Source organism: Nestor notabilis, unplaced genomic scaffold, assembly GCF_000696875.1.
Source record: "Nestor notabilis isolate BGI_N333 unplaced genomic scaffold, ASM69687v1 scaffold16872, whole genome shotgun sequence".
Classification (NCBI taxonomy): Eukaryota; Metazoa; Chordata; class Aves; order Psittaciformes; family Psittacidae; genus Nestor; species Nestor notabilis.
The window spans coordinates 14,315-38,649 of NW_009919894.1; the positions used below are offsets into that span (position 1 = coordinate 14,315).

The 24,335-nt window shown below is 41.1% G+C and overlaps 1 protein-coding gene across 1 annotated transcript in view; it reads right to left on the reverse strand.

The window, feature by feature from the left end:
- LOC104402546 (pleckstrin homology domain-containing family G member 1-like) overlaps nucleotides 1-24,335 on the reverse strand; it is a gene marked incomplete at its 3' end in the record, with an annotated part of 104,948 nt that overhangs the window by 11,769 nt on the left and 68,844 nt on the right. Inside the window, exon 2 of the mRNA XM_010010448.1 lies at nucleotides 12,453-12,988. Coding sequence (XP_010008750.1) covers nucleotides 12,453-12,988 — 536 coding nt within the window. The remainder of the gene's footprint in view (nucleotides 1-12,452; nucleotides 12,989-24,335) is intronic.

Sequence of the window (24,335 nt, forward strand, 5' to 3'; positions counted from 1 at the left end):
CAACCTGGCCTTGAACACCGCCAGGGTTGGAGCATTCACAACTTCCTTGGGCAACCTATTCCAGTTCCTCACCACCCTCACTGTAAAGAACTTCTTCCTTATATCTAATCTAAATTTCCCCTGTTTAAGTTTGAATCCGTTACCGCTTGTTCTACCACTACAGTCCCTAATGAAGAGTCCCCCCCCAACATCCTTGTAGGCCCCCTTCAGATACTGGAAGGCTGCTGTGACGTCTCCACTCAGCCTCCTCTTCTCCAGGCTGAACAGCCACAACTTTCTCAGCCTGTCTTCATAACCCTTCATAAGACTGCCACTTGTCAGTGGTAGCAAAGCTCTGCCCTTGTAAGAAGCAGTTCCACTGGGTCTCGCAGATGGGCTCCAAAGCACCCACCCACCTACATGCTTGCAGAGTGCTGACCTTGCCATCAAGGGAGAATGGCACAGAGAATACCTCTCAGCACTGACAGGCAGCAAGCCTCCAAATGGGAATGGCCAAAGTAATCTGTATGGTTCACACAACCTGCTACTATGTGCGGTCCATGACTGATTTCTTTATGATGTCTGTGCAAAGAGCGGAGTCTCTGAACTGGCAGGGGGCCATGTTGGCTGGTATCAGTCCTCTGCCCTAGCCCCGGGTGGCGGAAGCCATGCCACGCTCACATATGCTTACGACCAGGTTCCTCAGAACTCAATTTACACATGCAGTTGGCTCACACGCAGCCTATGGGTAACAGTAATAAAGTAGGCGTTGTGACACAGTAAGACGATACTCCACTGACTGCATGTAGAAGGGGCAAAGATTGACGGTGAGAGCACTTGTGAGAGTATGGTATGAAGAAAGACTAAAAATAGAGAAGCACATTTTAAGATTTCTTTCCACTGTTTAACATTGCAGAGAGTAAGGTGGTGATGAGACTTCTCCCTACTCTTTCCACTGTTAAGGGGTCTGTAAATAAGTTAAAAGTATTAACTTAAGTTTTACCTACAGAAGAGAAGGGGAAGAAAAATATTTTTTCCATGTAGCTATTTCTGTGTGACAGATTTTTGTTAATCAATGTGACTTCCTTGCCTCTATGAGCATATTAAAACACTGTCCCATTTACAGATACTAAGGACTACTAGCAGTAACTCCTAGTATGTCCCCTTGGTTTCATCCACATGCATGGAAAGCCACAAGGGGAGTATGTGTCAGCCAAAATTAGCAGTGAGGAATTCCTGACTCCTAACACTATGCCTTGCACCTCTGAAACACACACTTTGTTTGGTTTAGGCTGCCTTTGAATAGTTGTGCCCATGTAGTCATGAGCACAGGTGGGGTTGTATACAAAGTCAGAAATTTCTAGGGCACATCAATGTCAACAACATAACAGTCAGGAGATCTTGTGGCAGAAATTCAAGCTGTTAGAGCGTAGCTACTCCCAGGAACCAAACTGAAGCATTTGGCCTGGAAAACTTTGTCAGGGAGGCGTCCCTCAAGCTCCCTGGGCTGTTGCACTGAGTTCATCCAGAGGGTCACAATGGCTGAGGGACAAGACAAGAGCCTTGCCACTACGCATGGCTGGGAGGCAGCAGCATAGCTTTCTGAAGCTGTGGGTTCCCCCTCACTGCTTTAGAGCCTGAACCTCTAAAGGAAGCCCTGTATGCCCTCTCACTCCTGCCCCAATGTGAGAGGATGCCCATGTCAGCTTCCAGCACTGCCTCCACAACTCCCTCCTCGGACTGGGGTGGAAGGAGGCACATGTCCTGCGATGCCTACTCCAACTGTGCAAAGGGTTTTACGGCCTTTTCTTTTGCCCCAAGAAATTGTCTGTTTTCTTTTTGTGTTGTCTTTGTCCCATAAACCATTTTAGAAGGAACGCTGCATCTTTCTGCAGGGCCAAAGCCTGCCAGCACCTGACCCAGTGTTGAATGGCCAGCCTGCTTGGATGGACTGCTTCCTTGAAGTTTTGCCGCCTTTGTTGAAGTGAATTTTTGCTTTAATGAAACACAATCAAAGTTCAAGACTATTCCCCTGCTCAACTGCTAAAATATTTCATCTTAAATAGACACCATGGAAGGCAGGCTGCCAAGTAAATCAAACTGCAATTTGATGCACTAAAAGCACTCATAAGCTGAAATTGGGATTCATGGATTGTACACAGACAAGTACCCTAAATTGTCCATCATCTGTAAAGACATGTAAAGACATCATAAAGATATGAATAAATGAACGGGAACAAAAACTCACATATAACCCCACTTAGACACTTCAGCACAATAACTTACCGAAGTTGTAACCCACCAATTAAAACCACCTTCCACTATCTTTAGGTGTCAGACAGCACCCGCTACTAAATCACAGCTACAGGAACTTTTCCCAGAAACTGGCACTCAGAATGGCTGCTCAGAGGTGCAATAAGAGACAAGCTCAGATCGCGGATGGAGATCATGGGATGATAACAAATGCTATCAGTAGTTTACTGACATTTCATTAAAGAGCTATGTGAGGCCCCCATCTAACAGACTTCCTAAAGCTAAGAGGAAACACAGAAGAAATAAACGACAGCAATGAGGACAGCCAAATGAAAACATGTTGGGATGTCGAATAGTTTGAGGTTGCTAGGCAGATGAAATAAGTGCTTTAAGGATTTCTAAATCTAAACCTGCAACTGATGCTTGACATCATCGGTGTCAATTATCATCGGTATCAACTATCGTCATCTTTCAATAACCTCAAGCTTTTTCAAAAAGTACCAGCATAAAATGTTTAATTATTATAAATTAAAAAGAAAGTAATCTCAAGGTTCATCAGAACATCTATAAATTAGTTCTCATAACACATCTCAGTTGGTCTGATTATAACTTTACAGAACCACAGTCAAACAAAGCACAGAGAACTATTAAGGTACATTTAGCCTTTGAATTTGTGAGTCAGCTAGGAAAGGAACCCGAGTCTTATGCTTTAGGTCCTTGCCTTGTTAAATAAACTTTCCCCATTTGTAAGGTAAATGAATGTTAACATTTTTTAAAGGAGATCTTGATATGCTTCCAGGTTAAATGAGACATTGCAGAAGACAAATAGAACACAAGAAGGGAAACTGAAAGAGTCTGTTTTCCAAAGAATAGAAATGCAAACCCAGCATAATGGAGAAAATCTGCACACATCCTAAACACACATTTATCTTAACCTTATTAACCACGTGATTCCCAGAGACTTACGGATGCCTTTTATTATTAATATACGAAAAACAAGTAAAATCTTTTTAGAAGTGTCTTGTTTGCAAAATGGTCTTCTCATGATACCACAAAAAATAGCAGCTACCTCCACACCTTAATCCGTGGGAGTGGTGAGAGTGGAAAAGAGAGAAAGACTGCTATGCGGTTTGCCAAGCCTTCAGGTATAAAGATCATGGAGTACTAAAAGAACACTGGTCACTGACAAGTAATATTTAATAACAATGACACAAGTTTCAAACTGGTCACATATTTCCATGGACCAAAATGGAAATGGCCATAATTAATAAGCAAATAAGATTTCCAGCCTGGCTGGAAATGTAGAAATTTGGCTTTAAGATTATAACATCCAAATTTTTAAATTTCTTTGCAGAAATCGTAATAATTCTGAAAATAAATAAATAAATGTATCATAATCTTAAAACATTTAAATATTTACCAAAAATTTCACAGCATAAGCTGCACTTCCTCTCTCCTGCCTCTCAGCCTTCAGACCTATTCCTCCCAGTTTTGCTGTTCACCCTCTATAAATGTGCTGCTTCCCCAGAGCTGTTGGTCTGCCCTGTAGAGCTCCTCATCTGCTGCCAATGACCAACAGCAAGCCAGAGAGCAGAGGTGAACAGATCTCTCTTTTGTTACTTTCTGAACTCCAGAAGGGCTCTACGCATCCCCACTAACCAGAGACACAACCGCCCTCTCCAGCTTCAGTACAGCCACGGGAGCAAAGTTTCATTCCTGTAGCCACTGCTCATCATCAGTGCTCTTAAATGGCACACTCCGCATTTAACTACATCTTCCCCTTGCCTCCCTCCTCCCAAAAGAATAAAGCTTTCTGGAACAGAAGATTAACTTTCACCCCTTTATCTATATTCATTCACATTTAGAAAGTGGGTAGAGATTGCAAACAGAATGGTTGAATGATTTATACTCTGCTGCAAGAAAAGGAAGGACAAAAGCAGTGGCGGTCAGGCTTTTCAGCAATTCTGGAGCTCCCTGGAAAAGCAGCAGCCCTCCCTGCTGCTTCTCTCCCACCCAGAGCTTGAGAAAAGCTCACTGTACATTTATAGACAGCTTATTTATCACTGCAGTATAACTCACCCTTTTGTGCTGTCCAAACACAGAGCTGACCTTAAAACACACACAAAGTTATGGCTATGTATTTGTGCTGTCTAAATGTATGCAGTCGCAGCCATAGGTTGAAGCTCTGCAATTGCCTAACAAAGACAGTCCCTGTCCCAACAAGTTCCTACAATCTAGCTGTAAGCTAAGAACTGGATGCAAAGTGCAGGTGGAGGAAACACAAGGCAATGATGACATTTTATTCCGTGTCTTTCAACTATTTGGAAATGTGCTGAAAGAAATTTATGAATGTTGCCAGCAGAAATATGACCGAAGCAGTGATCATGCAGATAAGAAAAAAAACGCATCAGTATATTTAACCCTGGCTTTGCCCATTTCCTGTGAGGTTAGTTTACAAACAGCTCCCTGCTCATGCCATAACATAAGCAGTTGCCTTTTGCCACACACCTAGTTTGTTAGGTTACTTCTGGTTGTTCATAACACAATATGTTCCTACTGTACAGCTATAAAAAAATCTTTCTTTTCAAAGCCCAGAATCCCTCTCATATGCTCAGAAAAACAATGTTTGTATTTTGTTTCTGCTTTTGTTTTGGTTTCATTAAAGGGTACTTATGATCAGAAGCTTAAAGCTTACATAGCTGGCAAAATATTTTTGTTTAAGATCATGGAGTTTCAGAAACAACCTCATCTAAAACTATTTAATACGCAAACAGGAACAACAGCTTGTGTATACTTCCATCACTTTAGGATGCTGTAGGATGTTTCATATGGCTCACATCCAGGAAGCAAGAAGTCTGCAGGGAAAACTGAGTAGTCCTACCGAATCAGAAGAAAGAAGTCTGATTGACTTTAGATATTTCTTTAAGGGTAGCCAGAACAGCTGTTTACACCTGTTCGGTAACATACCTACTGGTGTTCCTACATACCTCACCTCTCAACAGCCTTCACTGCAGATTATAGTCCTGATTTTCAAACAGCAACTCCAGAAACAAAACAGAACACTGACATTCTCCAGTACAGCCACTTGCAAATTTATTATGGGTTTTTCAAGTGAAACATTTTCCTACTCCAATTTATACTGCTGTAAATCTGTTTAAACTTCACAGTCTTCAAGAAGGCCTCTTAGATATCTCCTGGCATCCTCAAGCACAATTCTATTTTAGCTGTCATGTCCCTAAGGAGGTCAATCAGAATCTGACACAGCTCTTCATTTGTGGATGAAAAAAACAAGCAGTGAGAAAGTTCATCAGCTCAAAAGTATAACAAATATTAATCTCAGTTAAACTTATCACTGTCATGACCATAATATTTGTTTTGCAGGTAATTTAAATTGCTCATCCAGATTTTCTATAAGCTTAAGCATCAGTCCCTAGTCAGAAAGGGTAACATCTATGCTAATCTATTGTTAAATGCTTTTTAAAGTCATGGCAAGACAAACTTTGAAGAAGGAAGAATGACCCTTATACTGAATATCACTATTTTGCTTTAAATCTGAACTGAATACCTTTTTTCTCTGTATGACAGGCTCTGCAGCTGGCCCCAGAGAGGTCCTGTTTCTAAATCATGACTCTGTCAATGAGGAAATTAAAAGCAAAGAGCCTAAAAATCATGCATCCATCACCTGTGTTCTCTCTTTTGTGCTGAAGATTTAAGACAAATAAATTAAGTATGTCAGAAGTCTTTGTCAGACAGACTAGACTTGCAAAACTGCAGCGCCTGTACACAAAGTGCAGGTATTGCTCCACAGCTTTAAAGCCACTGATACAGTACACTAATTTCTAGCCTTAATGCACTGAAGAAAAATACTAATTATGAGACCATATATCACTGCTCCCTATACTGAGTGAAATAAAAGTGATAAAAAACCTCAGAAGAATGCCATCATTACAGCCTGATGATTACAGCAGTGCCATAAAATCCTGGATTCTTTTACAAGAGGGTTGGTACATCCTCATACGTCACAGTTAACTTCTCAGTAACATTCAATAAACTTTATTTTGAAGCACTCTGTAAGGTTTCTCATCTACAAAATACTCAAAAAGAGCAGCTCTACTAATGAAACAATTTCTTTTTGGTGGGTGCCAGAATACTGTACTGTGAAACAGAGATACTCTCACAGAGTAACATATTCACTTGCAACTTATGTCAGCAATTTAATGGCACCTTCCTCAGGCATCTAGGTTAGCAGCCACAAGAAAAAGGTTGAAAACAGAAGTTAAGTGTAATGTGGGAACAAACACCATGGGATGCCTTAGCTACATTGGGATTCCCATCTTAAGAATCTAGGAGGAATTAACTTTATCTAAGTTATGGTATCCAGCAACCCAGTGCACAAACAGCTATGCTTTTACTAACATATCGTAAGTACTGACAATGCACACGCACTGCAGTCTTCAGAACTGTCTTTTTAACTAATTGCCTAAAACATAGACAGGGACATCCTTTAACCGCAGCACCAGAAGGCAGGAAACCAGGAACAATAAAACTCCGACACTGACTTCCTCTCAGAAGGGCTTCCCTTAATCACTGGTGTCACAAAACGTATCTACTGCAAATGTCCAATATTTCCTCTTACAAGGTTTCTCCTACGCCCCCCAAGGAGTATATAACTTCGACAGACATGCTCACCTTGGATGAAGCTTTCCATTCCAGAAACCTGCCTCCCTGTTGAGTTGTTTTAGAAGATTTCAACAAAAGCATTCCCCCAGGCCTTTTTCAGAAAGAATGCCTTTTATTTGCTTATATTGAAAAATTTTAGTGACCTTTCCACCTGAGAAGAGAATCACTCCCAGGCTGACTGTCAGGGACAGGAACCATACCCCCAAAGAGGGGCAATAGCAGATAGAAGCATAATGGAGACTTTGTTCCTGAGAATACATCTTTTGCTGATTTTCTGCAAGTGTCCCCATATTTGACCATATCAGGGGGAGAAGAAACTCCTCAAATGCACATATCCTCAACAGCAACTTCTAACAATCGTCCTTTACATGTTTCAGGTCAGGCTTCACAAGGTCTTTTACAACAATTACCATTCTCAGATGCTGCCAATTACAGTGGTTAAGATCTGCTCTTCTGAAGCAAAAGAAGGGAAAAGACAGCTCCTGAGTCTCAGTGATCCTCTGCAGACCTTACGCAGTATGAAGTACACTGTGCAGTTCCAGGACAGAAGAGGCACAAAAGAATCCTACAGAAAGATGGGAAGTAAAAAGCGGGAACAAAGGCTGATGGACACTAGAAGATGGAGACTGAATGTTACCAAAACTTAAGAGGCCAGAAAAATTGTGAATGGCAATGACAACTATGGAGAAAGACCTGGAATCAACAAAGAACATGAGAAAGACTAAAAAGTGAGGAAATGAGACAATATAGACTGACAGGGGATGAGGATGGCATTTACTGAGAGAAGACTTAGGACAGATGGGCAAGAAGACTGTAGGCACAAGATTGTGCAGAGGAGAATGACACTTTCTGGGTAAAAAGGCTTGAATAAGGAGCCTTAAATATAAAAAACAAAAGGCTAGGGGCAAAAGTTCTGGAGAGGAGATAGCACAGAGACTTCAACTAGTCAGGAGGGATGGCTTAAAAAAATGTTGCATTTGGAATGAAAGGGTAGAGGAACTCATTCACGTAAAACAAGTCACCCAGATTTCAGATGGAATTCAAGATTCCTGAAGTTCAGCCTCTGTTTGCATCAAATATTTATGAAATACACTGACAACACATGCTTCACTTCCTCCTAGTTCCATGTTAGCCCATGACTTTTTACTGGTATTATTTTACTGATAGGAGTTCTTATATCAAATGGCCGAGATTCACGCAGTGATCTAGATGTTCTCAATGGGCTAATACCACTACGACAGTCTGTGTAATGTGAGAGATGCATGCACTATAACAGTGTATTTGCGTTATTCCTTCATTTTGCAAAGCTAAAAGCTAAAACACAAATGTGGATGTCTTTTTCTACACTTACAAGCATTTGTACAATTTATGAATACCGGCTTCTAGTGCTGTGAACCACGATATCAAAATGTATTTTTGTTATAAACTCAGGGAAAAAACCCAAAAAGTTACTTCAGTACATGACTGTAATTGAAGTTCGTGCCAATTCTAACTAAATTACTACTTGAAAAAGCCAGGCTAGCTCCTGAAGAGGAGAAGGTCTGCAGGTTCTGCCCTGGCCAGTACACCTGTCAGTATGACACAAACAGGAAGCAGAGGTATCCGATTCCTCATCACAAACTTGCCCAAAACACGCTTCAAGCTGTACTAATTCAAATTTTTAATTATACTTAACAGATCATCTGATAAAACATACCAAACAATGGAAAAGTTCGCTCTATCTTTGTTACAGTGCTTGCCTGAGCAAGAATCACAGCAGCATGCCTCAAAACAATCATAATTCAACTGTTCTTCCAGGTCACAGAAAAAGTGGCTGTACTGGCTAGAAAAGCAGTTGTTTTTAAAGCTTAACCTCAGGCAAAGGTAGCGAAATAGTGCCTGTACAGCCTCCTCTCACTCATCCTAAGCGCATTAAATACTTCTTATCAGCAGTTAAAAAGAAAACTGGAGAACCTTAGCAGGTCTCCAGTATCACTTAAAGATCTTATTAACTATATCCCAGAAGCTGATTTCTACCTCTGTCTACCAATCTGGCACTGTTAAGAACAAAGACCACCCAGATAGTCAAAAGGCATTATGTTATGACTTTTTTAGTTTATTTTTATTTACTTATTAATGCCCTAACAGCATTAGGTCAATAAAGGCATCAAAAAGGGAGAAATCTTGTTTTCCCCCATTCACTCCATAGTCCTTTATGTCAAGCATAGCTCTACTTGTTCCAAGGATAACACAGGCTGAAAGGTCACTGCCCAAAATACTATGCTAGGCTAACTCTTAATGAGCTGACTTGGGATAAGATGAATAGTACCAGGATCCTACGTGCAATTTCTCACCATCCATGTTACTGGGTCATTTGCGTACAGCTGTGTATGTTCTTTACATTTGTCTACAGCTAATCCTGGAAACCAGTTCCAAGCACACAATGGACAAGTAGGTAATCAAGAATAGTGAGCATGGATTCACCAAGGGGAAGTTGGGAAATTGATAGCCTGATAACCTACAATGAAATGACTGGCTTGGTGGATTAGTTGAGAGCAGTGGACATTGTCTACCTTGACTTCAGCAAGGCTTTTGACTCCCGTAAGGTCTTCATAGACAAGCTAATGTAGTATGGCTTGGATAAGTAGACAGTGAGGTGGATTGAAAATTAGCTGAACAGACAGGTCCTGAGGGTGGTGATCAAAGGTACAAAAGTCTAGTTGGAGGCAAGTAACTAGTGGCATACCCCCAGGATTAATACTGGGTCCTGTCCTGGTTTATTCATTATGATCTGGATGACGGGAAAGAGAAAATGTGTATATATTAAAAACAACAACAATAACAAAAAAAACCCCATAGGAAATAAAAATAAACTAAAAAAAAAATCCCCCCAAAATAAAAATGAACAAACAATTTCCCCCCAATTCTCCCAAAAAGATTGACTGTGCATCACAGGCAAACATACTTTGTTTTACAACAGAAATTTAGAGTGGATTCATGGACATGAGTTTTGACACCCTCTCAGTTCTAGCTCTAGAACCTGTTTCAGAGTCCTGGAAACAATGAGAACGTGTTCTCTGTTATCTGCAGAGAAGGCAGCATCAGCAAATCCCCATTGCCAGGGGAAAAAAAGCAATAGACTAGATCTGTACTGACACTTCTCAGCTGGGGGTAGAGAGCGATTAAACTGGTACCTATTAATTTCTCCCTTTTTGTTCTTATGACATCTCTTCAGCTTTTAGCGCTTTGTACCTGGGTTGCGTTGTTGCTCTTCCTTCCTCACTCCCTCCACCAAAAAAAAAAACCTCCCCAAAACAAACAAAAAAAAAAAACCCAAACAAAACACCACCCTGCTATTTTTAGTCTCTGTACATAAGCTGCTGCATTGCAGTCCAATGCAAAACTCACTAGAGAGCTCCAGTTCCAACCAATTTCATACTCCCTTTAACTTTCCCCTTCCTGGGTTTTCTCTCATTTCCTCTTATTGTTTTCCCTCTGATGATTTTCTCTCTCTGGTTCATTCGCTTATGCTTTCCTCCACCAGTTCTTGTCTTCATGTATCTCCTCAGTTCCCACACACTTCTGGGGCAGCAGTTGTCCTTTGACCTTTCCCCAGTTCCCCTTTTCCCATTCTCATCCCATTTCCTAACAAGCTGCCAAAATCTGACCCATGTTTATCTGGAAAATAAGATCAAGCTGCTTCCCTTCATCTTAATTTGGCTCAGCACCAGTCATCTGGCTGCCAAACTAAATGGCCTCAAGTCATAGAGGCCCAGATAATCAAATCCCATAAGGCTACAGCACTACTACACATGTGTGTGGTGTCTTTCCATCCTTCTCATAACCCCCAGCCTTGGTTAGGTAAATCACTGCAGTATTGCTAAGGTAACTTGTAAAGAAAACAATCCTGAGAAACATATAAAATGGGCTCCTCTCTAATGTGCTTCCAGTCACACCTCCCTTCCCTGAAGCCAAGCAAAAAACACACTGCACAGGCTGAAGTAGCTGGTTCCTCACTGTCTTCACCGTCTGGAAAGGAGCTCCTTTGAAGCCTTTGGATCCTCAACATCTACCTAAGAAAAGCCCCACTGTCAACCACTCTCTCTCTCAAATAGGCTGCCTAGTGCCACACAAAGCTTTCAAGATTCATTATTTACTAGTTGCTGCATGAAATACACTTGCACATTTCACACGTAAATTCCTCCAGTTCTTTCATGACTTCAAGTGCATTTGGCTCATTTAATCTACAAGTACTGTAGTGATACCTAAGTTATTTCTAGCAAGCATTTATTTATTGGCCTTCCTCATTGTAAATGGAAAATCTGTTTCTAGGGACTATGCTCAGAAGCTGGCTTGCTTCTGTGGTATATGACAACCTTAAACACTCCAAAATGACACTTAGGCAACAGTGGAATGTAGTGAAACAGCATCAGCTATAGAAACCAACGAAGTCTTGCAGAAACAGCCCTCTTTGTGAGAACTCTGGGGGGTGGGGTGCTCGTGTTTCATCACAACATGCATTCTTGTTATCAAAGCCTGAACAATTTTCCCTGCTCATTGCCTGGGGGACCAGGCGGGTTGGAACTGCAGGTGAATAGATCGTCTCCTGCTGACTGATACTTCCTTTTGCAGGCAACCTTATACAGCTACCTAAAGCTGTATATTCTATAAGCAGCACATTAAACTTGTGCCTCCAAAGAAATCCTTCTTTGTGGGTTAAGTACATAGACTACAAACAATAGACAAGGGTCTTAATTGTCATCTTCAAAAACACAAAAGAACATGACACTGATGGCACAGTTACAAGTGTGTGGAGTACGAAGAACAATCCACAGAAGGACTCATCCATATTTTCCCCTACACTAGAAAGGAGAAATGGAAGATACTCCATTCCATGTTTGGCTGGGGATTGGACTAAAATCTCATTGCTGCTAATAAATGCTACGTACATTTAATACTAATTCTGAATTGGTGATCCTAATAAAGAAAACATAATTCCTTCATGTAACAAACAGTAGTATTTGCCAGCAAATACACATGCCATATTCAATACTACAGGCCAAGTACATGGAGTGAATAGACAGCAGCTGTGAGCTGCATGAAAAGGAGGGAGAAAAAGGCAGGAAAGAACTTGCAAAGCTAGGATTGGGGGTGTGTGGAAAGAACCAATAGAGTGAGACCCTTCAAATAAAGCATTTAAATGGACAAACAAGATGTCTGCTGTTTGCTTCTTGCTATACATTCTAGGAGAGAGAACACTGTACATTTTTTTTGTGTAAATAAGTGTTATTGCAAAGAGTTTAACACTCTTTACTCACTACTGCTGTCAAATGTAGGATGGTTGTGCTTTTTATTTTGTTATTCATGAACACGTAGTAACAGCTTAGATATATCTAATCAAATAAAAACTAGAAACACACAAGAACAATGATGTTACAATTATTTATAAAGACCTGCAAGTGCCAACTCCGTTGTCAGGTCCATCTTTCCTGACAGGAATTCAAGGAATGTGAAAAATACCATTCTGGAACATTTAGCACCATCCTAATCAAGACTCCTACCTTGACAATGCTTTTTAGATCCTGCACATACATCCTTTCTGTCTCCAGAATCTCCTGGACAACTCTGTCTACGTAGAGAAGCTTGGGACTGGTGGGCTCTGTGACCAGGGACATTGCACAGTTTTTGCTCGCTCCTTTTGGTTCTGCTTTCCTTAGCATGCTTAGCCTTTTATCAAGGCTTTCCTCAGGATCCTCTTGCTCTGCAGAGTTTTTGCGTGGTTTGTTGCTGGAAAATCGCCTGGCTGGGACCAGTTCTAGCTTGATGGCACCTGTTTCTTTTTCCTGGTTGAACAAGCCCAAGTGGCTGTTTGAAACCAGGGTCATTCTGCTTCCAAAGGAGCAGTGGCTGTCCCTGGAGGAAGCAGAGGAGGAAGTGGAACTAAAGCTGACGGGACGGTCGCTGTCTGACAGGTCCATGTTTTTTTTTTCACAGTAGCGGAAAGGTCTATTCTCCTTGTGCAAATCTTCCCCTTTCGTCCTGGCATCAAGGGCCTCCGTCACAGCTGGTAAATCATCAAGAGGTAAGTGGAAGTCATCTAAAAAATAAACAGAAGATGGGGGTTTACTGTTGCTGCTCCACATAACACAAAAGTTGACAACAGATACTTTTAAAGCTTTTTGCATAAAGACTGCCACAATCCTATTTTAACTTAAAAGCAACCAGAATAATGCAATTTGGGGGTCACTGTGGCTCTAATGCTTTTTAGGTGGTGAGGATCCCCCACTGGGGTCTACAACACAGGCACTGCATACCACCTGCTCACATAAATGTCTCCAACATGTCCTTCTTGTGCCATCATGCTGGGCTCAGTGCTAGTGCATGCACTGCCCAGGCTCAGCATAGGAGACAAATAAGACTCAAAGATTTTTCCCTAAGGTTAAGAAAAAAACATCTGTCAGGAGCAGCCCCTGCTGTGTCCAAACTGAGCATTAACCCTGGTTTGGAGGCTTTGGAAAACTCTGGAATCTCACAGTGATACCAGACAGTGTCTTTCATTTTTAATACTGTAAGGCCAACAGTTAAACAAAACCTAAAAGCAGTTATCAATTACCAGCTCTGTGGCTTGTAGAAAAACACTAAAACTGGAATGATTTCCCAATGAAAATAATGTAGTTTTTGAAAAGAGTTCCCACAGGAAGAAGTGCTGCCAGTATTTTCTACTGGGAAAATAAGTCATTCTAAAACTGTTCAGCTTAAGCCAAAACACTACCCCCTGACAAAGCTGTTTATCAGATCAGTGCAACAACAAAATAAGACGTCTGTCTTCCTGTCGGCATTTCAGTTTTACTTCCTTTTCATTGCCAAAATGCCCTACAGGACACTCTCCACGATGCAATGCAGATTTCTTTCTGGCCAAGTTGTGTATGATGCACCATAGTAATGTGCAAAAGCAGCTGCAGGTAAATTCAATACTTCAAGGTCTCATTTCAGTAAGAAGTGTCCACCCAACACATTTTGCCTCAAACAACTCAAAGAATTTCAAATATCTGTCCCATGAAAAAGGGAAACTTGGGACAATTTAGGAAGAAAAGCAATACTGAAACTACCCACACAGCAGTAGCTTAGTCCTTATTTTACTCCAGCGACAACCTCATTTTTCAAAAGTCATACTGGCAATTACAGTTCCAGACAGCAGTTTCGGTAAAGAAACCATAAAGCCAGTAAGCTGCAAATTGAACCCGCCCAACCTTTAAGGTGGCCCTTCTTAACCCTAGGCAGACTTGCTATGCAATTACAAGCAGAAACCTCCTGGCCCCTGCTCCTGCTGCAGTTGGTCAGGACAGGGGAAAATTTCATTCAAAGCAGAAAGCCACTCTCTCATTTCTCAATATAAATCCAAAGCAAACATCAAAAAAAGTGTTTGATTTGACTATGCTGAATGCATAAGATTTTTGTTTGTACATGAGTAATTAATACTGCTATTTCGGTGATGATAGTATTAGCTTTCTGTTAAAGGGAAGTATTGCCCTCAAGGTAACGCAAGGAATTACACTGAGAGCAATTTGCTCATTACATGGGTCAGAAATTGGCCATTAGATTAAAAATCTAATTTGGCACCTCTGTATCCCTAGTTTTACCTGTAAGTCTGAAAATCTTTAGCCTTTCCTTGCGCCAGGTTCTTCTGGTTTTGCAGCATAAAAGCACATTTTCTTACCATTCTTTAATAAATTGCATCATGTAAAACTCCAAAATAAAATATAAAGCAATCAATCAGCAAAATACTTAAAACTGGAGAACGCAGTGAAGTTCTCTTGTTTCTGAATGGGTACGGACAAAGATGTTTGCCTTTCTACTGCTTGTGATAAGAAAGCACGCACTTTTGATAAGAAAGAATGTATTTTTGTTATCAGCTTTGGATCATTTTTCATGTTCAGTTAGAAAGCACAATGTTGCTGTGCAGATGTAAACCCCCTTGAAAAAAGCACAGGATAAACAAGATAACAGGGATACCCTTCCACTAACTCCAAGATATTTTACTAATATTCCATGACAAAGAAACACCTGATTAGCCACATTTAGGGGAGGAAATAAAGGGTTCCTGTGACATTCCATTACTCCATGCTCTTTTCTTCCCATTTCACTGATATGCGGGTCTGCCTCTCAGATAACCTAAAGGCATTGATATGTAATATTTGCTTCACAAACATTGCCAGGTTCATTAATACAAAACCCTAACAAAACACAGTTCAGATCAATTAAAATGGAGTCAGAATAAATGTTATAAGCTGGTTTTTTTGTAAGACATACTTGTAGCCAGAAGCTTTGGGTGATCTTTACATGTCTTAGAAAAATAAAACAAATAAAACCCCTTATTTTCTTGTTTAATGGCAATGTCATTGCTTATTAAAAAAACCCAACAAAGATTAGTTGTAATAGTTAAAATAGGTTTGCTCTTTAACACCTGTATTCCCATTGACCTTGGTGAACCCCAGGCACCTGCCAGGCATGGCTAATTAATTGCATACAACATGGTTAACTCAAGTTCCTCCATTTTTTATACAAATGACTATTCCTGTATGTTTCTATATAGATTACGCCAAGCAAACTATGGCTGCTTGAAAACCTTGGTCTGTTTTGTCCTCAGCGCCTCATCCTGATTGCTAGCCTCAAAAGCTCTTTTTTACTTCATTCTTCACCTTCTTTAACCAGATGTAAATTGGTTATTTGGCTTCTCTGTGGAGACTGTTTGCTGAAATTTTACCCACTGCCTCTCCTACCAGTGAAACGTGTTTCTTGGAGTCCACGCAGATGACAGTGCTTCTGCAGAGCAGCAATGAGGCATGGACACAGCTGACGAACCCAGCAGAAAGGCAGGATGCACAGGGCTGGAGATGTCAGTATGGCACAAAACCAGGAAGCAGCTTCCTTTCATCAGCTGGCGAGTCCTCTACCAACACTCTGCAACCTGCCCACGGAAGTCAGGGCTTGGGGACCAGCCCTGGCTCTGCCCAATCCTCAATATCTGCCTTGGCTACAGGCAGCTGTTACAAACTCATAGCCCTTCCCAGTAACACAGGATCTGTGAATCTTCCACGGCTTCACAGGTTTATCTTCACAAACACTTCTGAGGCTAGACAGCATTTACCCCTGCTGCATTTTGGGGCAGGTATTTTAGATTATTTCTGCAGTCACAAGTCCACCAGAAAAGGCAGCAGCTGAATCCAGTTCCTTGCCCCAGCCACGTACCCATCCTCTTTGCTCTGGTCAGGGTCTGCATTTGGCTTTTCAGAGCTCTGGTGCATTTTTACTGCACAGTAACTCTCAAACCATGCACCAAAAGCCTGATGTAAAATTCACAAGTGAATTAATGAGAGTGAGGGGAGAGGAGAAAGAGCCTCCCCCAAGATTGCTCTCTCTATGTCATAACTGACCTTGTGCTTTGCGAACCCTGTAACCTCTTACAAACTGCTGTCTTTGATACAAACTTACTATGAAAATCAAGTTAATTTCTCCCATACTCTGTGGGACTGATTTACAAGCCCCCTCCATGCCAACCCCCAGTTTCAGCAGTAGCAGCAGCACCAGCAGGTAGGTGCATTCACCCAAATTCAGGCTGCAAACAGTGTGTGTAATTGTAGGTACCCCCACATCCTCACAGAAGCACACACTGAGCAAGTCCTGGACACTCTGACCCATGCCTGGCCTGGTTCACTGCTTTTTTTTGTTCAGCATTCTTTTGTTTACTGAACCTTTTCAACGAGGAGTCAAAATAACATTGAGAACTTTTGTGAGCTGTGAATAACGGTATTTAACTCAGTTCGGGGGTGCAGAGTGAGGGGGGTGGAAAACCCCAACTTAAATTTGCATGCTTTAATTAAGGAATAACAGTCATTACTTGTTAGTTCAGCACTGAAATGAGGATAATTACTACTTGTCCCTACTCACAACGAAACACGCTCCCCAAACAAGGTCATTTCTTGTTTGTGCCTTTGCATGAATTCAGTCAGCCTCTTCCCCTCCCAGCCCCTACAAACGGCCCCACTCCCCCCTGCTTCCCATCACACACACATACACACACACACCGGCATGGCACAACCCCAGAGTGCTCCCCAACAAGAACAACAATGTGTCTTTACTCCACACTGGTGCGAGGGCAAACCCCCCCCACATTTCACAGCAAGCAACTAATATTAGTTGTAACACTGAAGGCACACATAAAGCAACTATCTTGGCACATGTTCTCAGTGTGCAATCACAAACAAGTTCTCACCAAAAATGCATATGCTTCTTCTATCACTTGGTTTTCTTTAACAAATACCTCCTTCCTGTAACTACATTCATGGTAATGATAAATAGTTTTCTATTATCTCTGCAGCTTTGGCTACTCTAAAACATTAGCATACAATAAGAGATAAAGTGCTTTAAGTCAGTTTTATATTTAAATACAAAGATCCCCAAGCCCTGTCTAAATATAGGTGTCTATTCCTCCAAGTTGTTTACTGCACATGACATTTTAAGACATACTGCATGACTATAACCTCACAAATCAATTTCTATTCATAATTAGTATTGTTGTTGCCTTTCTCCTGGCATGAAAAAGAGCGCCTCAGATGTTATCTACAAAACATGAGAAAGTCAACATTACCAGAAATTACAGGCTTCACATCCTCTGGAAGTTTAGCTACATAAAAGTGATGAGACTGCAAGAAATCTTTCCTGTATTTTCCATGAGATATTTTCATATTTCAGATAAAGCATTCATATTGTGGATACAATTAAGCAAGACTGTTTAGAACAATTTCTACATTCAGTATCAAATTCAAATGTTATTCAGCTGCCTGACTGAGAAGGATTAAAATACATTTGCTACAAGAATCCCAACATGATCTTAAATACACTCCCTATGTCCTCTGCTCTGAATATCATCCAAGTGAAGGTCAGCAGATTGTTTTATTACTATATTTTGCATATGAATGCATACAATTTCTAAAACTAACAGCCTCTGTGAACAAAATCACATTAGAGAGCTCTAATATTTGCAGGATTAGATCTCTAGTTTGAACTGTCACAAACGATATGCTGCCAAGTACTTTAACTGAACTTTGAGCAACAGAAATCCCATTTATTAGAAATGTTACAATGAGGGGAAAAAAGTCACCAAGTAATGTGCCTCTGTCTGTCAAATTACTGCTCCCCCGCCTTCCCTCTCCCTCCCCCCAATATTTAAAGCAGAATAGCCTCTGTCACAACCAAGCACGCTAATGTACAAGAACATTATTGCAAGGGAAAATCCTCTGCGACAGTATCTCACCACTGAGGAATGTCTCTGGCTCCTCACACCCAGGATGAAAAAGTCCTCTCTATTTTTCCAGTCCTCTCCGAACAACTCACGACCTACCTGTGCGGCAGAGGAGAGGCACAGGCTCTGCCTTCAGCTGTTCCCGAGTTACCTCATTGGGCACTCAGGTAAAATGAGAAGCTCTTACTAGTCCGTACAGCTCCTTCGCCAGAAATATTACATGAGTCAGCTTTTATCTATCAAAACCCTAAACACAAAGGCTATACAGAAACCTGATTCACAACTTTCTCACTGCCTTTTTCCCAGCACACCGACAGTCTTCGGCATCGCTAAGAGCCTTAAATGAAACATGACATCATGCAATTCAGGGACAGGACAATGGGCATCACTGTGGTAGCTTTAAAATGCACACTTCACTGAGCAACACCCACTAACTTCCATTTTTCCAGACACAACGCTGAGAAAACATCAAATAGAGCCCCCACTTCCACAACATTTATTACACTTTGTTCCTTGATTTGCAGACAATATTGATAAGCATGTAGAGCAAATAAATCACCTGCTGGTATTGTGAAATTGCTGTGTTTATGTTAGAAACTCCCACGAACCTGCAATGCAATAGGGTGATCCTTGGCAATAGGACCAGTCTGGATCCTGTTCTGCCCTAACATAAACAGGATCAGGCTATTGCAGTGTGCTTTCAAAACTTCAGCGTTTTGTTGTTGGGTTTGGTTTCTTTAAGGGAGAGGAAAGACTTTCAGAAGAAAATGTGAAACCGTCAAGTGCTCTGTGCTAAATCACAAAGAAAAAAAAACCATAAAAGCAAAGAGTTTTGTGGGGAAGGGGACAGTGAGAGAAGAAACAGGAGCAAAGATGAAGAAACAGAGAGAAGGAGAAAAATGGATATAGACTACTGCTAACTGGTGGGAAAGCCAATGGCTCTCTTGGCCTGCGGAGGTTGTGGTGGCCTTTCTATCTTGGGGCTGGGAGACAAAACAAGTCAAAAGAGTTCACAGCTGCTGACACCACCTTCCAGGTGTGCACTCACAGCTGTGTGCTCAAACCTAGCCCGCAAATTCATACTTGAAATTCACTCCCTCCCCTTGTATGTAACATGGCCTCGGCTTCATTCTGAGTTCTCCTAAAGAGTTTAGTCCTTGAACAACACCTTTCAGCTGGAAACTGGAGGTAGAAAAGGGGAGTGAAAACAGCCTTGAGACCATTCACAAAGCTGTGAAACACTTTGATCTGAACGTCAGGGCTGTCAGGGTGAAAGTCCCTTTTACCAGATCAGGTGTTTACAACTTGTCATGCTGCCTTGTCTCAGATCATTGACACATGCGCTCTCACACACATTCTCCTGTAGTTTTTGAGGTTTGCTTTGGTTGGTTGGTTTTTAAATACTTGCATATTTACATTAAAAGATATACAAACACATGCACACTTTTTGCAAGATCTGTGTAATACTTCAGACAGAGCCAGCACGTATCTGTAAGTCCTGGGCACACTCACAGGCACAGCATGACTGACACTGGTCTCAGTGTCTTCAGTATATAACACAGTGCAGCACTCCCGTACTCAATCAAAAAACCTGAATATGACCAATCTACCATACATTTGCTATGCTCCACATTCACACATATTTCTGTCAGGAGCTAATGATCCATTCCTCTGGACCTCTACCTCCTCACACCTTGTGCCCACCTTGCCTATGGAGCTTTTATCACCTCTGAGGGGGGGTTTAACTAACTCCTGAGCAGACCTGTAGAGCATCAACCAGCCACAGGGCATTGCTTGTTCACTTCTGTGAAATCCTATGGTACACAAACACCACCAGCAGTTTTGTCATTTAGCAATGACAAGCCTCCTGAACTCTCAATTCCAGTCTGGTGTCTGACCCAGAGGCAGCCGGTGACAGAGAACTTCCTACATTTGCTTCAGCAGGCTGGGTATAAGCAAGGGCTGCAGCAAGGCATCGTGAGCTTCAGCAGCTGGTGTGAACCAGCACAGTGAGCTTTCATGAGTATTGCTGTGGGTGGAGGGGAGAGGAGAACAGAGCCGAGTCCTTACCCTGCTCTGCCTTGCTCTTCCATCACTGCACAGCCACATTTGACCTTAGCTCTCCCTTACATCCCTGTGTATCAGCCAGTAGAATTTACCACATAGACAAGGATTTCCCCAAGAACAACCCCTCACCCCCCATCACTTCAAGCATGCAGAGCACTGAGAGCTGTCAGTGCAGGGTTCTAGAAACTCAAGTACTCAAGTTTTACTGCCTAATGTGCATTGTCAATGAAACAGTACACACATGTGCCGGAAGTGCCATGGGTTTGTCCCACTTCTCATTTTCTAGCATTTCACATCCAGAGTTTGGCTTTTGTTAACCTGCATTGTCTTTTAGGAGCTGCAGCACTCTCTTTGCCCCATCTCCTGCTCCCTCCCATAGTATGCACAAAGGCAATATGAATCCATTATTAATGCATCAGGATTAGGAGTTCAGAGGGTGACCTGTTTTATTTTGGAACAAAGCCTTTATTTTTTTAAGTTTGAACAATAAGTGGAGTTTATAGAGATTAGGAATTATGTTATTATATAATTTCCAATTGGCTGAGGATTTACTGAAGAAATAAGTTTTCATCAGCAAAATTAAAAAAAACAAAAAACTAAAAAAAACACCTAAACCAGAAAAACCATAAGTCAGCCACAGGGTACGTTGAGACTTAAGGACACACTGACATCTTCACTGAAAGTGCAATGTAATGTATTAATAACTCTCTGCAATGCAGTAGCTATTTAATCTGTATACGGTACTGCAGAGACACCTAACAAAAGGAACAAGCCATCACATGCTGCTGATGTACTGCAACACAAATAAAGCATATGGATCCAGTGCTCCATTTATAGGCCTTTTAAAGGGATTGGTTTTCATCTCCTTGTGAGTTTTGAAGGTTTGTTTCTCTCCGCTTTTAAAAGAGATGGTCTTATTCTGTTCTATTCGCAATCAGAGCAAAGGAAAATTCAGTGAAGAGATGTTGATGAGGAATAATACCCTAGATAACAATGCAATCAAAGCTTTTACATGTTTTTCTCCCCAGCCTATGCTGGCATTTAGTGAAGAAGAGTAAGTGTTCAACATGATGCTGCTTGAATGTTTTAGTATTTTTGCACTCAAATGAAATTCCACATGGAGTCTTCTTTCCACCCAGCACCATACAGAATCTGGTCTTGCTGCTAGCCCACTATTAGTGTCTTTCCATCCTACACTACATCACTGTAAAAGTGCTTGGACATCAGGTCTGGTTTCTACTTCTTCTTGGATTAGTCTACTGCTCCAAGCACACATCCCATCATGCCAACATACTACTGCTAAGGCAACTTTTCAGCTTCCCCTAACCCAGCTAAAACCGCTGCTGAAGTTCACAGCCTTTCAAAGCCCATTGCAGCACAATCACACTGAAGGTCTTGGCTAGGCATCCCCAACATAGTTCAAAATGCTTGCTGCTTTACCAAGAACATTGGGATGTTTTTAATATTGAAAAATGTTAACCGTCTCATAGCTAGCAATGCAAAGTAGGCAAAATAAACTTAGAGAGGGATGCAATGTTTCAGCAGAGGGAAACATATCATCTAGGTATCATTCTTACCAGTTACAGTGAAAAACTTAATTGTGTGACCACAAAGAAGGTGTCTTCGTACAACTAGTCTCTTCCAATTTAAAAATAATTTGTAGCTACAATATCTAGCACAAACAGATTAGTTCTTCTAAACTCATTTCAACAGTCTGTTTTTCACTTCTGCCACTGAATTTTCCATTGACTTTCAAACCTTCATAGTGAAAATCCTGCCTGAAAAAAACCCACATTTTGTAAAAGCCATTTCTCTGGAATAGCTGATTTTGTTGGATGGCAGATACAAGTGAGTTTCAGAAGTTTTAAAGAATTTATGTTTTACTTTAAATCCAGCTAAATGATTTCTCCTGTTTGCTTTTGAACTGGAGACACTTACTGGAACCTCCTCTGCACTTCAGGAAGTTTAGCAACCAGAATTTTGAAACAGAGCTGAAATAGTAACACCAGACTCATACTACCAGATGTTCACATTTACACTGAAATAAAAACTTTCTCCTGGGTTTCCTCTCTTGAATAAAAATAAGAACTGCACAAAGCAGTATTTACATCTTGGGGAGAAGAATCCTTCAATTCTACCCAGGTTGGAACTGAGACATACTGATGGTCTAGCTTCACCACAGACTGGCTCTGGCATTTCAAGTCATCAGTCATTTTCTTATGCCCACCCTGCTAAAAGGGAACAGTAGGTCTTATTTCTAAGGTGATATTATAACAGTAAGCTAACAACTCTTTCAAAATTCCAGTTCAGCAGCAACCTATTCAATGAGTGCTAAAGGACTCAGGACTTAACAAATGACTGCGACAGATTTCTGCAGCATAAAATAATTAGTATTTTGAAATCTCACAGCACTTTAAATAAAAATAAATAAAAAGAAGTCAAGCAGGGCTTGAAGCAAGGGACCTGAAAAACACAGTCATCCTAAGCCTTCCTTTTTTATTTACTACTGATGATCCTATCACTTCCTGACTCCCATTCACCTTGATTTTGGTCCTTCCCTACCCGTCCCTTCCTTGTCATTAAGCTTTAAGGTATTTCTGTGAAAGCCACTCTAGTAGAACCATGTTTGGGATGAAGAAATGGCTTCACAATGCTTTCAGAGTGCTTTAAGGACATTCTGCAGTGTGTGCAATACATCCTATTACTTTTAGCTGTTATTTCATGAAGACAAACTACTGAGAACAACAAAATTCCTGTCTCAAACAAGCAACACTTTCCTTAGAGCTTTTGTATGCAAGAAGCGAAGCAGGATTTGAGATTGAGATCACTGCAGTGTTGGTGTACAGATCATTGTAGCCTCTGCACCCACAAACAGATGGTGTTAATGCCTGCAACACTTATCAACAGGCGTATCAGTATTCAAAACTAACAGTGCCAGGAGTCACACTTCAGAAGCTACAGGGCAAGAAGCAAACAGATTAGAGGTTTGGACTTGCCTACACTGAACATTTGGTGCATAATTCACAGCAACTGACTTCCTGAGTCATAAGCCTTTCTCTGCTTTTTCTTCTTATGCCATGGTTTAACCCTCAGCTAAAACCAGGTCATCTTATTAGAACAATTACATGCTTAATTCAAACCAGAAAGACAGTTCTTTTATCAAATGTCTACATATTACTATATATATTGCAAAGCCCCTATGGCTTCTTTACCAACACCTGCAGAAAAATAATCCTATGGACTTAAAAGCATTAAAATGCTCTACTGTACCCATTCAGAGGTATTTTAACTGAATTTTATACACAAATAACACCCTACAAAAAGTCAGTGAAATGGGGTTTTCAGATTTCTACTGACTGTCGGATGCATTATCCAATTTTTTGAGGGAAAAAAACCCCAACAAACTCAAACGAGTGAGGGACATGAAACATCATTCGTATCAATGTACCACTACATGTTTCACAGCAAGGTAGGAAAAATTTTAAAACATTCATGAAAAAACAGCTGATAACAACTGCCTGCTACCATCCTTCTGCTTTCCTGACTTTTGCAGTCAGTACTGTATTACTTCTCTTTTGCAGCCCTCAAACACTGCTACACTGTCCAGTTTTCAGGTTGATTGTTAACTATAATAAACAACAGCTAAATCCGTTCATGTGGCCCAAACAAATGCTGGTATTCAGTAAACAACTCAGATGAGCTTTCTCAGTGTTTAGATCAGAGACAGGAAAACAGAAACTTAGACTCTTATTTAAATCCTGTTAGTACAGCTAAGGGAGTTCTTTTTCTCAGATTTCTCTTTCGTGTTGTATCATTCTTCCAGATAGGGACATTCAATCCCATCATTTTTCTTGTTTGGGATATCCACCTGTTTTCTGTGAGAAAGGAGTAGCAAATCCCTCCGTATTTAAATATTAGAGCTGAGATTCAAATCAAATTATCCAGTCCAAAACATACAGCCTGGACTTAGAGAAACTTGGCCACAAAGTCAAATACTATAGCGTAAAATGAGTGAGGGTAGGGGCTGAGGAGGGCAGGATGTATTAACTCTGTGGTGGAACTGCAGGGTTTTCCA